This window comes from Embiotoca jacksoni, unplaced genomic scaffold (assembly GCF_022577435.1).
Source record: "Embiotoca jacksoni isolate LCO1_2020_lvr unplaced genomic scaffold, fEmbJac1.0.p SCAF_4, whole genome shotgun sequence".
Taxonomy (NCBI): domain Eukaryota; kingdom Metazoa; phylum Chordata; class Actinopteri; family Embiotocidae; genus Embiotoca; species Embiotoca jacksoni.
In genome coordinates, this window is record NW_027185392.1 from 8,599,826 (window position 1) to 8,616,226 (window position 16,401).

The 16,401-nt window shown below is 40.2% G+C and overlaps 2 protein-coding genes across 4 annotated transcripts; both read left to right on the top strand.

Annotated features, from left to right (window-relative positions):
* The first annotated feature begins 331 nt into the window (after positions 1-331).
* On the top strand, positions 332-11,346 carry fip1l1b (FIP1 like 1b (S. cerevisiae)). Of its 3 annotated transcripts, XM_069167527.1 has the most exons (17): positions 335-361; positions 484-599; positions 1,228-1,282; positions 1,940-2,006; positions 2,130-2,242; positions 2,535-2,599; positions 2,708-2,818; positions 3,435-3,565; positions 4,364-4,482; positions 5,357-5,410; positions 6,849-6,948; positions 7,081-7,237; positions 7,326-7,407; positions 8,679-8,734; positions 8,916-9,105; positions 9,490-9,636; positions 10,688-11,346. In XM_069167527.1, the coding sequence occupies exons 2-17, from the start codon at positions 521-523 to the stop codon at positions 10,830-10,832; spliced, it is 1,671 nt and encodes a 556-aa protein (XP_069023628.1). In that variant the 5' UTR covers positions 335-361; positions 484-520; the 3' UTR covers positions 10,833-11,346. The 3 variants fall into 3 exon arrangements, with proteins under 3 accessions (XP_069023627.1, XP_069023629.1, XP_069023628.1); XM_069167526.1 differs by having other exon boundaries at positions 332-599; XM_069167528.1 differs by having other exon boundaries at positions 332-599; positions 10,691-11,346.
* Positions 11,347-12,102: 756 nt separating this feature from the next.
* On the top strand, positions 12,103-15,589 carry LOC138209577 (uncharacterized). The gene is made up of 6 exons (XM_069168253.1): positions 12,103-12,307; positions 13,640-13,782; positions 14,378-14,439; positions 14,585-14,698; positions 14,931-15,029; positions 15,130-15,589. Exons 1-6 carry the CDS (start codon positions 12,203-12,205, stop codon positions 15,252-15,254), a joined length of 648 nt encoding a protein of 215 aa, XP_069024354.1. The 5' UTR covers positions 12,103-12,202; the 3' UTR covers positions 15,255-15,589.
* Positions 15,590-16,401: the final 812 nt, after the last annotated feature.

Sequence of the window (16,401 nt, forward strand, 5' to 3'; positions counted from 1 at the left end):
TGATGCCAGTATCAATACTTAAAACAGACATTCATATCAGTATTGATACTTCGGGGATCAATGCACCTACTCCAAAGACAAGGCAGTGACAGGGCAAGAAAGCAGAGCAGCTGTCACACAACAAAGAAGTAATTGTGAGACCTTTAAGAAGTGTATTCAGATTTATTTATTTTTTTATATTTATACCATCACACCCAATACAGTTCAGTTCAATGGCACTCAAATGGGCCAACACACAGTTGCTACCTGAATGGAGAGTGGTTTATCCTGTCCGCCAGGGGGCGCTCTGATTTCTGCCTCAACAGTTCGACCTTTACCGGGAAGCCAACAATCTCTTCCGGGTTCACACAGACTCGCAGAGGTTCGACATGAATCTATGAAGTCATAATTTATGTACATAACTACGAATTGTACCCGTATTTTTTGCCTTCATAAGCTTTGTTGTTGTCGTCGTCGTCGTTGTTGTTGTTGTTGTTGTTGAAGAAGACGCTGGTGATTGAGCTCTCCGTGCTAACTAAACATGTCTGCGGAGGAAGCGGACAAAACAACCACCACTGATGCCAGCGCTGGGGATGAGGAAGAGGAATGGCTGTACGGAGGTAAAAAAAAACAAAACAACGAGCTACCGACTCCTCGTAACCGACAGACTCAGTGAGTCTGTTGTTCATGAACCGACAAATAAAACTGTTAGTAGAGAGGAGCGTTAGCTCGGAAGCTAAGCTAACAGCACCTGTTTAAACATTCAAAGATCCCCTCGGCTTGTATACTATGTTGTATACTATCTTGTATACTTTGTTGTATACTATCTTGTATACTATGTTGTATACTTTGTTGTATACTATCTTGTATACTATGTTGTATACTTTGTTGTATACTATCTTGTATACTATGTTGTATACTATCTTGTATACTATGTTGTATACTATCTTGTATACTTTGTTGTATACTATCTTGTATACTATGTTGTATACTATCTTGTATACTTTGTTGTATACTTTGTTGTATACTATGTTGTATACTTTGTTGTATACTATCTTGTATACTATCTTGTATACTATGTTGTATACTATCTTGTATACTATCTTGTATACTATGTTGTATGAGGGCTGTACATCGGTTAATACTCTTTCTGCTTGTGTCGGTTAGATTTTGAGCATCGGTCAAATATGAATAGCTAATAGCCTGTAGTGCCAAAGGAGGCTGAAATAACTCACTTTTTTGTTCCAGATGAGTCTGAGACCAAAGAAGACGATGAAGAAGCCAAGCTGAACGCTGCAGTCGGGTAACCAAACACCCTCACTGACCTTCACACACATCTTGGATTTGTTGTAAAACATTTAAACCCTTTTCAGAAGACACCTGTTCGTGGGAGAACTACAATATAAAGATGTAAAGATTGACAAGCGGCCAAAACTTTACTACTTTTTCTTTCTTTTCTTTTTTTTTTTAATCCATATTACAGATATATACACTCACGTCCTAGTTTAAGGTACACTTAGCTAAAGGCAATGCAATAAATCCTACTTTATCTAGAAACGAGAAGCACGTCTTTCGCATACTTATCCAAAGTCAGTGTCTGACTGCAGCAGACGAGGTCGGCAGGTTCCCGATTTCAGAGAAGCGCGCAGCAAGAGATGTACTACTTTGGATTTGATCAGCAACGTCGTATATTGCATATAAGAATTGGTAATGCATTTTCTCTCACGGGCTATTGGAAGGTGTCTTCGTCTCAGATGTTTGATTTTAGTGAGTTAATCCTGTGTATTTTGGGGTTTGAGTTGTTTCCTATTTAAGTTTATTCTGACGGGAACGTTTTTTTTTCATGATTGTCATGATATGTGTAAATTCCTGTGTTATATTGCTGTTGCTGTTAGAATATTTGGTTCTTATGCGTATGATTTTAGGAAACTTTATATTTAAAGGTTTATCTTATCTGCAGTGCACCTGCTGATGGTTCAACAGAAAATGCTGCTGCACACGCCACAGGAAATGGAGTGGCCTCTGAGGTAGGCAGCTCCGCCGCACACGGTCTCGACATGTTGTGTGACGTGTTTATGAACCAACCTCCCTCCCAGAAACGCAAAGTCCTTGGTCGTCGCGTGTCTCATCCTGGTTTTCTGGACTTTCAGGCCACAGGTGAAGCTGCCGGTGAGGACGTGGACAGTGACAGTGACAGTGATGATGACGATGATGACGTCCGCGTCACCATTGGCGATATTAAAACTGGAGCACCTCAATACACGTAGGTTTCAGTCAAATGGTGGCGTTTTACAGATGATTTCAACAGTTATTGGCTGCTTTTTAAATAAGCTACTGGGTGAGGTTTTGTAATACAAATGTAACTTAATATATTAAATGTTTGTTGGAAACAAGGAAAACTGAGTATTTCTATTTTTTTTTCTAATTACTGATACTAATCCTGCTTAGCTCTTAGTCTGATGTATTTCAAAGAGAGTTGATATTGAATATTGTTATTCAGAGTTGATCTTTGGGATATTTGTTACAGAGTTTTAATGATCTTTGTTTCCTCTCAGGCCTTATGGCGCTCCACCTGTCAACCTTAACATAAAGACAACAGGCTCCAGACCATACGGACAAGGTCTGACTCTCTATTAGTTATACATTTTTAATAATTCTTTTCAAAATGCTTCTGACTGGTTACTTGGTGCGAAAACATCTATTAACTTGTTGGGTTGTTTGATTTCAGTGTCCACAAAGCTGAAGGGAGTAGATCTCGATGCAGCTGGAAACATTAACGGTGTCCCGGTGGTGGAGGTCGACATGGAGTCCTTTGAAGAGAAACCCTGGAGGAAGCCAGGTGTGTGTGTGTGTGTGCGCGTGTGTGTGTGTGCGTACGTGCGTGCGTGTATGTGCGTGTGCGTGTGCATGGCTAAAATAAAACAAACCTGTCAAAAACAGTTACTGCTCCTTTGGGCACCACAGTTGTATGCGTTTGCAGGATGTTTGCTGTCATTGAAATGTTTAGCAGTGGTGGGCAAATAGAGGCCAGTGGACCCAAATTTGTCCCTCCATTTGAAATGTAAGGCATCACAATTGTGGTTGTTACTTTTACAGTTTGTTTCATGACTTTAATGTCTCAAAATCTTCTGTAAATAATTGTACATATACAAGGCTTGCTTAAATGTGAGTCAATAATTTCTCCCTAACAGTAATATTATTTTCGTAGAGCATTAGATAGGTTGCTGTGGCTTTGTTAGCCCTCACCGACTATTTGAACAATTTGAAAATTGAACAAACTTAAAATGAAATAAAATACTCAAAATATATCTCCAACATGAACACCTGCCTCAGTCATGTCTGTAAATCGACGTTGGCCCCTCATTTTACAATGCTGAAAAAAGTGGACCAATTCGCTGACCCCATGATGTACAGGGTTTCTCAGTATTTCACTGAATGTGTGTTTGTGTGTGTAGGAGCGGACCTGTCTGACTATTTCAACTACGGCTTCAATGAAGACACGTGGAAGGCCTACTGTGAGAAACAGAAAAGGCTGCGCATGGGCCTCGAGGTCTCCACAGTCGGCTCGGTTACGAGCAAGATCACTGTAAGATACCTCTTGTTTGTTTATGTCTCTCCTTCACTTCACACTTCATCTGCTTTCTGTCACTTCTTAAGCATCTCCTTCTCATCACAGCGGTTTGCCACATGCTTCAGTGCATATGAAATTTCTCTTGCCTGCTTTAACTGGAAACTTTTATGATAAGAAACCAATTAAAAAGATGGTATCTATGTATATAGCGTTTTTCTCTATCAGAGTTTAAAATTTGCTGAAAAAGCTTCCTGGTTGCGCTGGGGTTCGCGGACTTTTTTGATTTTTACAGAATCTGGATCATGCAAACAGTTTATTTTATTATTTTTATTTCATTTTGGCAACATTTCAAACGGGAATTGTAAAATAAAGGTTTTAGGTTCGGCGGATTAGTTTAAGGACCGTTTTCTACTTTGGCGATTTTGTTTGTTTGTTTTTTAAATTTAAAGAAAACATGCTTTTCAAATCTGCTGGCAGGTTCTGAGGTTCAAAAGGTTCACGGTCCTTTTTTTTTAAATTTTACACTTGATAGTAAACAGTCCAGAGTCTCAATTATTTGATTTGATTATTTATTTGTTGTTACTGACAACATGCTACATTTGAATGCCTTAACTGTTTAAGTAATCTTGACTAATAATGGATATTTTTTCAAAATTATTGAAAACATTTATTTTATACAATATTCAACTGTGAATTAAGTGCACAGATAAACCTCTATTGTTTGACTGTATCTTCAGTCAAATCAGCACTCCCTGTCTCCACTATGACAGACACATGAAATATATTAATAAGCTTGTTTTGTCTCTTTCCCAGGTGCAGCAGGGCAGGACAGGTAATGAAAAGGACGTGTCCAGTTTAGCTGTTCACACCTCCAAGCCAGACTTTACATCTCCCGTCAACCTGTACAAGTCTGCTGTCAGTCAGGTCACCAGGTAGGTGACACCTCTGCTTGTATCTTCACTTATCAAGTAACTCGAGGGGAGGGGGAGGGGGGGGGGGGAGATGAAGATACTTTAAACCATAGTAAAGGGAGAAGGCTCACACCACATATAGTTAACTGTCCATTTTCAAAGGAAGAAAGTGGAATATATTTTCCTCGCTGGCGACAGCCTTGGACAGAGGCATTATGTTTTGGGGTTTTCCGTCTGTTTGTCCCATTCTTGTGAGCACAAAATGTCAGGAACGCCATGAGAGAATATTTTCAAATTTGGTACAAACATTCAATTAGATTCAAAGATGAACTCGTCAGATTTTGGTGGCCAAAGGTTAAACATTTGTGGCCATAACTCAAGAATTTAAACGGTAGTTATGAGAAAATGTCACACAGACGTCTAATGGGTTAAAACAAGAGATTTTATTTCCAAAAGGTCAACTTCCCTTTGACATCAAAAAGTTATGCAAAAACCATTTACTGGCCATTATTCAACACCATAACTCAGGAACAGAAGAGATTAAATTAAGCATATTTCACATGTGGTCAGATACTGAACTGGTGACACTAATCTTGTGTCCCCACCGTGAAACTGTGGTGATTGAATCGATGTTCTGTGCTTCTGCGATTGTGGACAGACATGGATATAAACTTCACCGTGACTAGTTGGCGGGGGTAAACAACCGTGAGGCGTTAATTCTATTTCAATTTCAACAGGCTCAGATACCAACTGGACTCATAAAGACCCATTAAAAACCAACCTGGTCACCTCCAGGTCAAAGAAGTCACCTTCCCATCGGCTGTATGTGTATGTTTGTGTGTGTTAGTGCCAATGTTACTCTCATCACCCCTGTCCTTTTGTTTCAAAATGGTAGGATCTCTCCCCCTCAGTGGACTGGCCCGCCTCCTCAAGACATGTCCTACTATACGTAAGTGGGCATGGCCATGTCCTTCTGAGGTTGAATGGGCCTGATGGGAAAACATCGGGGGCCTGTTCTTCTCTACTTCCAATGCCACAAAAACACATTCTTTTTTTTTTTTTACCCACGCCATGTTTTTCTTTTGGGGTGGTTGATGTGCATGAGTCATAACTGGAAAGTTCACATAAGTTAGAGAAGGAGAGAAAACACCGGGCCAGTTGTTTACTATCAGAGTTAGTTGCTCCAAAGTAAAAGGTCATTTTGTAGTGATTGGACAAATTATTTACTCTTCATCACACATTTATATTTCTTACAGTTATGACCTCAACAGTAGGGCCCACAACACATGTCAATGAAGGTCCCTGGAACATGACATTCATTAATAATAAGAAATATTTTTAGATGGGGCACGATGCTGAGTTATGACATAATGCAGTGGGGAGCTTTGAAATGTCAAACCAGTGGGATCTCAGTATTTTTTTATAGATTTTTTTTTTTTTTTTTTTTAAACAAATAACATTGTGAAGGTGTTATTAACTGATTTATTCAGAAACACAGACCGGTGCAACAGTATTTGTGGAGATGACGTCTGTTCTCCGGTCACTATTTTAGGTCTTCTTTACATGATTGTTTCTGTCTCTGAGCTCTGAAAGGCTGAAGTAGAACCAGGTCTGAAAAACATAACACTGTGTCCGGGACACACGGCCTGCCTTGCATGTGTGTTGCAGCGATCTCGCTCTTTTGCTCCCGCTTGGTTGTGTGTTTGTCCACACGGCCAAGCGTGTCTGCTACTCCCCAATGAGTTCGCTAAAATGGTTAAAAAAAAATTCACTTTGTATTATATACAGTATTTATTTATATTTAATATAATGTTGCTGCTATGACATTCAGTATCAGCAGCGAGGCACGACACACATTTGATGGTAACAACCTCGACGTTCCACGGACGCCGTGCACATGCAGCACAGGCCGTGTGTCCGGGTCCTACCTGTAGTTTGTTCTCAGACTGATAAATCAGCCGAGCTGCAGTTATGGCTGATTTAATCTTACTCCAGACATAATGCAGCGCTGTATATGTTGGATGATAAAAACAAGGAACTGCTGTTCTGATAAGTAGGTCTGAGATCATTTAGATTGTTTGTCGACCGGAGAGCAAGTTGACTTTTATACAGTCAAATTGTTTTCATAAAAACAAGTGTAAGGGACCCATATCAAGGTCGTTTGTTATGCGTGTACGTTAAATAAATACTATTAGCTGATCGGTATTCAGCCGCCAAAACCTTGTATCAGTCGGGCTGTAATTGTCATTATATTTCTGAAACTGAGCAGCCTGTAGAAATGATTTAGGACTCAGTTATCGTGACTTTCTTGTTTGTTTATAGTAACTATGAAAGTAGTCTATCTGAATGTGCCGTTTCTTATGGATTCTGCCCTTCGACTTTTCCAGGAAGACGAGCGGCACCATTGATGTGATTGGTGGACAATTGGCCACAATCAGCAGGGTTGAAGGTCGTCGCAGACACAATCTAGAGGGCAATAATATTCAGGTACAATAAACAGGAGAAGACCTCTGAGTTGATAAACCTCTTGACGTATCTTTAATATTTTACTCGGTTGAGGTCGTACCTCTACCTCCTGCTGCTCTTCGAGTCGTCCTAAACTCTCCTGTTATTGTGCAGGTGATCTCTGAACACTCGACGTCAGACACCGAACCAACTCCAGCTAAGATACCCACCTTCTTCCCTCCTGGACCAATTCCTCCAAACATACCCCCACCTCCATTTCTCCCACCGCCACCAAACGTTAGCACCGCGCCCCCTCTCATCCCCCCACCCAGTAAGTACTTTTCTCCCTTCGTATTAAAAATAAATCTGTTTTGCTTTCAGTGTGTTTTACTCTCCCTCCTACCTCTTCTCTGTTGTAGGGCTGCCCATCACTGTCCCTCCCCCTGGTTTTCCTCCTCCACCTAGCGGGCCTCCTCCTGCTATCATCCCCACTATGGACAGGTAACACAACCTGTACACACACCCTCAAAAAGCTAGTGACCAAACTCTACATTAAATGTTGGTGATTATGAAGCAAGGTCAACGATTTGAACTCAAATTAGAGGGAATATATTCAAAACAAAATTTAGATGGTTGTAAGATAGAAATACGGTTAAAATGGCAGCATATCTGCCCAGGAGGTATTTTTAAAGTTGTTTTATCTCGTGCTTCAAGGGTATTTTATTCACCTCATTGCAGTGGTTGTGCATTGGGCTCTGAGCACTGTCAGAACATGAGTGACCTACAGTTCAGCACAGTGCGTGACCCATCCAGTGTCGACACAGACAGCTGCTAATCACTTTATTCCTTCCGTGTAGACAAGGTGTGAAAGGTTCAGTGTCGCCCTTTAAGACATTCTTCAGAGGTACTTCCAGACTTGCCTCATCAAACAGAAAACTTGAATTGAAAAGGTTATTTGTTTTCTTTATTCTGCATCAAAAAAAGCTTTTTACCACTAAAAATCATATAAAACTGACCATGAAGACGTTTAATGTTTACTTTCTTTACAAAATTGCATAATAAGCAAACTGGATACCTCACGACCTCAGAGTTAAAGTGTTAAAAGAAATGGCCTCACAGTTTGTAACTGTGTATAGCATTAGTCATACTTGAATTTTGGGGATGATCCTGATATTAGGAAGTTAAAAATTCTGAGATTGATACATGTGGTTATCAAACACTTTTATATGTAAAGGAGGCTGGATATTTTACAGTTTAATAATAAAGCTTACTGACCAAAAAGAAGTTGAAACAATAAACTTCAATGTGACAATTATAAATAACACAGCGCAACAAAAACTTTTCCAAATTGCCATAAGCATATTTTTCTGTTTTGTAGAAGGAAAGTTTTCATGTTGGACAATATATACGCCAATACCAATATATCTGATCGGTCAATATCTGTCTATAAAAACGGCCAATTGATGATCCGGTTGGGATCTTATTGAGTTTCAGTCAAATCTAAAACATAACAAATTACAGGGATAACTGTATTTGTAACTTTAAATGAAAGCAGTTGGTTTTAACATTTTGCATGGAGGTTGTTGTTATGAAGACACGTCAAAACACTGTTTAACAACACTGTTCACTGCATGACTTTTTCCTGCCTCATTGTGTGGCCATTGTAATGACGGAAGTACAACGACACACACACACACACACACACACACACACACACACACACACACACACACTACTGTATGTGTAATACGTTGCCTTTTCTGTTTGCACAGCGGCCACACTGGAGGTTACGATGGACGCTCGGTCCCTCCATACCCGTTTCCTCAAGGTAGAAAGCTCCACAGCATCTTCTGTTCTTTTTAACCTCCAGTGACAACAAATGATACAACTTCATTAAAACAGAGATGATGTGCGTCGTTAGAGATGTGTTGTGACGTGCGAGAAATATCCGTAGCGAAGACATGCGCAAAACATCTGAAGACAAACTCCCCTCGTCTTCATATGTCCAGGTGCTTACCCTCCACCGATGGCTGGAGGTGTGCCTCCTCCTTGGCCCCCGATGATGGAAAACGCCAAACCCTGGGAATACTATCCCCGTCGAGACGACAAGAGAGACAAGGACAGAGAAAGACCAAGAGAGAGGACACATGAGCGGGAGCGAGAGAGGGAGCACAGCCCTTCAGCTATGAGCTACACCAGGTGGGAAGGACACACACGCGCACGCACACACACACACACACACACGCACACGCACACACACACACACAGTATGTGAACCGTGATGTGACATATTCAGACAAATAACGGTGTCATAATGAGCGGGCCAAACCCATTGCAAATTAGTCTGCGATGTCTTGAATGTCTCCTAAAGGGGAACACTGAGTAAATAGCAGAATCATTTTCACGCATCCACAGTTACAGACACTGTAGAAATATTTGTTGACAGGCTGAAACTTAAACTGAAAGACTTGTGTTTTGCAGCTTGAACCACAGAATGGTTTGTTTGGTATGCCTGCAGACACGAGATAAAAAAAATTAAAAAAATAAAAAGTTAACAGCTCTCGTCCTTTCTTACTGCCACAGCGACGACGAGCGGTATCGTTACCGTGAGTACCAGGAGCGCGCCTACGGAGAGCGACATCGCGACCGGTCGAGCCGAGAGAAAGAGGAGAGACACAGAGAGAGGCGGCACAGAGAGAAAGAGGAGGGACGCCATAAGTCCTCTCGCAGGTAAAGGACCTCGCACAGCGAGCGTTACTTCCCAGGCCGACGGATTCATCATTTAACGCTACATTAGTTTTGAGGCTTCATACATACAGGGCTTGTTTACAATGACTGCATCCGCTATGTTCCATTTCTGCACTGTCGGAGGCAGCTCTCGGAGTCTTATCTAGTTTGTTCAGGTCTTTTTTTGTTTTTTTCTACTTATTGGGGAAGTTTAAAGTCCAATAGCCACAGCTAGTTTCACCTGAGATTCATTAATGTGGGCTGAACACGTCAGTAAGTTTCTCTACGAATGCAAAAACAGATGTTTTGAAAAACGAATTAGCATGTGAATAAACACAGACTTATGTCAGAAATAAATAGGTCTGATATATTTCCTTTTAGTGGTTTGTCATGATGTCATGTATGTGGCCATCAAATACATTTCTCAAACCTTTTCATAACAGTCACTGTTTTAAGCAATACATAAACAGTCAGCTGTCAGCAGTGTTTTCACCAGCCTGCAGCGCTAACGCTAGCGGAATTGGTTTGATAACTGTGGCTCATAGGTGCAAAAGCGTGCCGCTAATTTCTAGCCAATGAGCATTTGTTGCAGGGGAAATAAAATGAGAGGAACTGTAGACATGATTCTGCTGTTGTCACTGTAAACTGCATTTGTGCCGTTATGAAACGAGAAGACCGACGGGCCTAGCGGCGGCTTTTTCACGGGAGGATGTTTAAATGACAAACTGAATCTTTCTGTGAAAGTATATCGCAACGTTTTCTATTGTATTTCCTCCGCCTCCTCCCCCTCTGTTCTTCCTTTTTCCAAGTTGCTGTCACGCTGCCTCTTTGTCATTCTCTTTGTCCTCGCGTCCCTTCTCCATTTTCCTTCCTCTCTTCTTTTGTCCCTATTGATCTCCCAATCTTTCTTTTCTCACCTCCTCTCCCGTATACTGTCTCGTCTCCACACGCCTGCCCTTTACCTTGCCGCCGATATCTTTCCTTGACCTTCTGTCTCTCCCCTCTCCTCCCATCCCCTGCCCTTTTCACACCTTCGTCCTTCTCCTCTCATTAGCAGCAGTAGCAGAAGGAGGCACGACAGCGAGGAGGGCGACAGCCACCGGAGGCACAAACACAAGAAGAGCAAGAGGAGCAAGGAGGGCAAAGAGGCCAGTGGGGAGATCAGCGCAGACCAAGAGAACCAGGAGGTCATGGAGTAGCGATGAGCCTCCCTCCCTCTCCCTCCTCCCCCCACACACACCCCACCCCCAGCCCCCTCCGTCTCTCCTCTGTCTGTCTGTCTGTCTCCGTACTGACGGGGAAAGGAGAAAATGTGCAGGAGACCAACAAAACCAGAAAGTCGCCGAGCGATCGATGAGCCCTGTCACTCTCCTCTCCATCAATCTCCATCCTCCTCCATCCCGCTGTCATCCATCCTCCGCATCACTTCAGGACGGAAGGAGGTGAAGGAAGAGACGGTCGTCCTCTTCATCCATCTTTCCATCAGTATCTGACATCCGGCAGAGCATCCACCACCTTCTTCCTCCCCCCCGACCCTTCTCTCAGAGCGCTGCTGTAATATGTAGGCCACGCTCAGAGATTTTCACTGTATAGTCAGGATGATCAGCAGAGTTTTTCCATTTCTGTTATTTGTTTGTTGTCCTTTTGTTTTGTCCTGTATGAAGACATCTAAAGAAATCTCTGTTAAGTTCAATTAAAATAGACTTTTTGATAGGACGTCTCTTTGTGACTTTATATTTTTTTTATTTTATTTTGCAATGAGTAGTCCAATAACGTATTCGTTTGTCAATAGTGGTTAATAATAATATTTCACAGGCGTTGATAACTCTATAGTCTACCCATTATGTAAGGACATTTTGTCCAGTACAGTATTTGACAACAATTATAAATTTATATAAGGACATGTTTTAAAGAAGGATTCTCATTCATTATGTCTTTATACACCAGTCTGCAGTTCTGGAGGCCCATAAGATGTTGGCATTTAATAAACACTCACATCTGCTTACAACTACACTTGAGATGCACTTTTACTTCTGTGAGACTTAGACCTGGGGACTTTTTGCTTTGCGGTGATACTAATTTGACTGAAGTATCATAAATGATCTGGATACTTTCTAACTTATTGATGCTGCCGTTAATAGCGTGTTGTTCTCTGTGCTAAAAAAAATAAGTGCCTTTGATTCATTTGAAAGTTGCTGTTTTCCAGTGAAAAGTGGGAAAACCTGACAATATGTGAGCATGAAGGTGTGACGAACAGCAGAGTGTGAACCTGTTTTGTGGAGATCGCAGGTGTTTATGAGTGTCAGTGACCGATCAGCGAGGATTATCCGAAAGATTAGGGACAACATATTAGAATGAATACTGTATAACAGCATGCCAGGGATCGGGTTTAGCATACTACAAACAGGTCAAAGTTTCCCCCTGGATTGTTTACTTTGGTTATGTCACCACACAGTAACATGGATATCTGCTGCATCCAGAGGGGACAAATTCAGTCAAACAGAGAGGCACTTGCAAGAGCTTCTGAAGTAAAGTTTGAGGAAACAAAGAGGAAAGAGCCATCCGCAGGATGAAGCGTGTTGTTGTGTTGCTGAGTCTTCTGTCACTGGGACACTCTGCTCCTGTGAGCAGCTGTGACAGTCTGCTGAAACCAATAACCATCAGCACAGAACAAGTAAGTTCTCCACTGTTTTGCTTTGATTCATAAGAATCCTGCTCCGGGTTTTAAATATCATCAGACTTAAAACAAAGATTATAAAAAGCAAGAAAGAATGAAGTCAGAGAGCTGTGTATCAGCGGGAAAGGATGATGTTTAAGTAAGTAATACTTTGACAGATACAATTGAATGTTGCATGTTGAATTTTGTTTTGCATAATCAGAGCTTTAATCATGTAAAGGTAAGCAACATCTACTGTCTTCAGTTTTGAATCAAATTCAATTTGATTAATTCTAGATATGAAACTGGAATCATAAAAACTCTTCTGTGGCAGAGCTACAGATCAAGCTATGAGGGAAAATTTGAATCCATAAGCAGAATCCAGTGTGTTCAAGCTTGTTTCTAACTCTAATTTCTCACTTCACTGATTCCCTGTCTGATCTTTAAAATGGAGGGGAAATGTCATCCAGTTTCCCAAAGCCCAAGGTGCAGCCTCAAATGTCTTGTTTTGACCTAACCAACTGTTACAACTAAAAGGTATTCAGTTTATTATAATGGAGAAATAAATGAAACAGAAATCATTCACATTTACGAAGCTGCAATTTGAAAAATTTTGCATTTTTTAAATAAAGAAATATTACTCAATGATTAATCAATTATCCAAATAGTTGACAAATACTTTTCTGTGAGTCAACTAATTGATAAATGGCATAGTCATTGCAGCTATAAATGAAGTGTTGCCCCTCTAAAGTAAATCTCCAAAGTAATTTTTCAAAATAAAGTACATGCTGTACACGTACTCGTGCCATGGTTTCTCTGTGATCTCTCTTTGGATCCTGTTTTTTGGCCCCAGCAAATCCCCAGTTAACCCTTTCTTTCACAGGCCTTTCACTTCCAAAAAAAATTAACATTTCCTGGAAAGAACTATGTAATCTGGCTCTAATTAAAGAGAAAGCAGGGCTGTCCTTGAAAGTTTTTTTAGTTTAAGCACGAGTAAACATTTCTTAATCATTGTTCTTTGTTTGTTTCACATTTTTGCATGTTGAGCTGACGTGCTGTGCATTGATGAAAAGACGGATTAGACACAGTGCCACAGCAATCAGTTGGATTTATTCAATTATGTACTTATTAGAACCTTTATCTTCCCAGTAATTAAAATACAAAGTTATTTCTGGATAATTTAATCTAAATTATTAGGGAAAATTTACAGATAATATCTAAAACCAAAGACCTGTAAAACAAAGCTTTACTAATTTTCTATGTGGCATCATATTAAATATCTCAAACATCACAGAACTTTCCCATGACCCATGAGTGTCATACCGTCTACTGTGCGTCTGTGTGCTCCAGATGTTGGGAAAGTGGCTGTACGTCGGCGGGAGCTCTGACCTCCCGGGAAGCCGCTCCCTGGGCCGCCTGATGACCAGTGCGTGGCTGAACATCACCGCAACCCCCCAGAGCAACGTCCTCAACCTCATCCAGACTCAGAGAATGTAAATTCCCTCTTGTCACTCTCACACCACAGAACCCAAAATAAGACATTTGAGACCAACGCGATTCCCACAGGAGTTTTTAAATAGGAATTCTGATGGTTCAAGCATTTTCACAAATCAGATTTACAGTCTGGACCAGATGAAAAAAACATGATTAAATGCAACAGGACGGAACTTTTCTTTTTGTTATATACAGGAAATATCTTGTTAATGAGATGTGTTTGCAAAAAATGCTGATGCAGCATTCAATTAATGATATATTTAAAAAATAATAAAAAAGGATTTGGTTTTTCAAATCACTATATTTTGTGTCTTGTTACAATATAAGTCTGGGATAGAAACAACTTGTCAATCAATAGATGAGGACATTTGGAGGGACTTTGGAGTCACCTGGTAAATGTCTGGGAAGAACTAGAAGAAACACTCTCCACATACATAACGTCATTTGATCTGTTGATAATTTAACATGTTGATTATAACATCTTGAAGTATTTAAAGTTAAACACAGTCTGCACCACTTTAGTTACTTCATTCTGCTGATGAAATAGTTGATCTTGATATCCTAAACTGATGCCGCTTATGTTCTTCTTCACAGATATGGTGCATGTTCAAGCTTAATGTACGATGTGACCTTTGAAAACAGCACAATGGTGATCGGTGAGTGAAAAAGAGCCACAAAGGGATTATTTTGAGTGTAAACCTGCATTCACATTATTTCCTCTGTGTGTGTGTGTGTGTGTGTGTGTGTGTGTGTGTGTGTGTGTGTGTGCGTGTGTGTGTGTGTGTGTGTGTGTGTATACAGAGAAACCTTTCTACCTTAAGGAAGTGTACCTGCCAACTGACTGCTCAGACTGTCTGGTTGTCTATGAAGAGGTTGTCTCTGGGAAAGATACGTTTACCAGCCTTCTTCTGTTCAGTAAGAAACACTCACTTATTAGTCCAAAAACCCTGAGTGAACACAATAAATAAAATTAATATTGTTCTAATGAAATAATATTTTAAAAAAAAAAGAGCTATTTTATGTGAGATCAAAGCAACAACAGATGTGAGAATCACAGATGAAGTCAGTGACTCCCACTGCTCTCTGTTGCTTCATATTGAAATGAAACTTCTGTGATTGTCCCATACTCTGACATCTTTATTTCCAGGCAGGAGAAAGAGTGTCTTACCTGCTTTCCAGGAAACGCTGCAGGAACAAGCAGAATGTCTCGGCATGTCGGCGCCCATCATGACAGACCCAAACTATGGTGAGAATTTGAACACATTTACTCGTGAGCCCATGCTGTGTGTAGCTCTGTAATGTCATACAATGGTGTTTATCTTTATTTTTTATGTCTATGTACACAGAAATGTGCCCAGACAACATCCCACCCTCTGAGGGCCTAAGTGCCCTCAACTCCTTGTTAGAGGCCAAGATGGGACATCGTGTTGCGAGGCTTCTTGATGCTTTTTTTGACATGTTTGTGAATTAGATTTTAATTAATTTGATTTGTGATTAAGCCTTTTTGTATTAAAAAAGTTTTCTAATACAAATTAGTATGGACGTCGTAATAAAATTAAGATTATAATGGTGGTAGAGCTATTTCATATTACAAATATTATAAGATATTTTTAAGACCCTTTTTTATTGTGTTTATTACACAAATAGTCCTAAAGAAGATATATGGACGTAGGTACATACACATGCAAGATATCAACTGAAAACCTATATTAAATTTAATTTGTCATTTGAATAATCAGAACTTAACATCAGGTTTGGAGAGGATCTGTCTGCATCACTGACATTAATAAAAGTATATAACCTCAATTTGCCTCTCAGTAAACTTGATAGTTTTTTGTACACAATGATACCTTAATATACCAGAGTTGTGTCCTGGTAAGTGGTTAAAAATTAAAGACATGATTCAGGGACAACAATAACACTCTTCTAGTCAGGTGAACAGTGTGTAGCGAGGTAACCACTCATCCTATAAAGGTTGGACTTCAAAGTTTTGTACTGGACCTTTGAAAACCGTATTAAACCCTAAGTTCAGTGATACAATTTACAATTATATTTATCAAACCCAATATGTCATAATATAATAGCCTATGTTATATTCTCCAAATCAGAGCGAGGCCAAAGTAAAACCAATGTTAGATCTATAAGGAGAAAAGTAGGTGTTCAGAAATATAAATAGCTATCTTATTTATTCAACATTAGTGAAACATCAGCATTAATTTATTATAGAAATGACAACACAGATTTAAATCACTGTCAGTCTGGCTGTCATTCAACTAATTGACCCCTCAGTATAAATATGTTGCTGAAATAAACCAGAATTTAATTGTTATTTACTGTGTACACTAGGCGTCACCGTAGGCTACTCATATCCAGAACTCAGGTATGAGTAGGTGGGTCACTATTGTCACGTGATTTACCCCGGAAGAGCAAAAATGTTTTGACCGCTGTAGCACTAAAGTTTGTTGTCCTATAAATTCTGTTTTGGTTAATCGCTGGAAACTGGATTTTGCTGCACTGTGGAAACAATAGAAAAATAATGATCATTCTGTAATTGAAGAAACAGCCTGCAGATTGTTTACAACGCGAGGCACAGCAGCTGGTGACGTCAGTAGCATCAA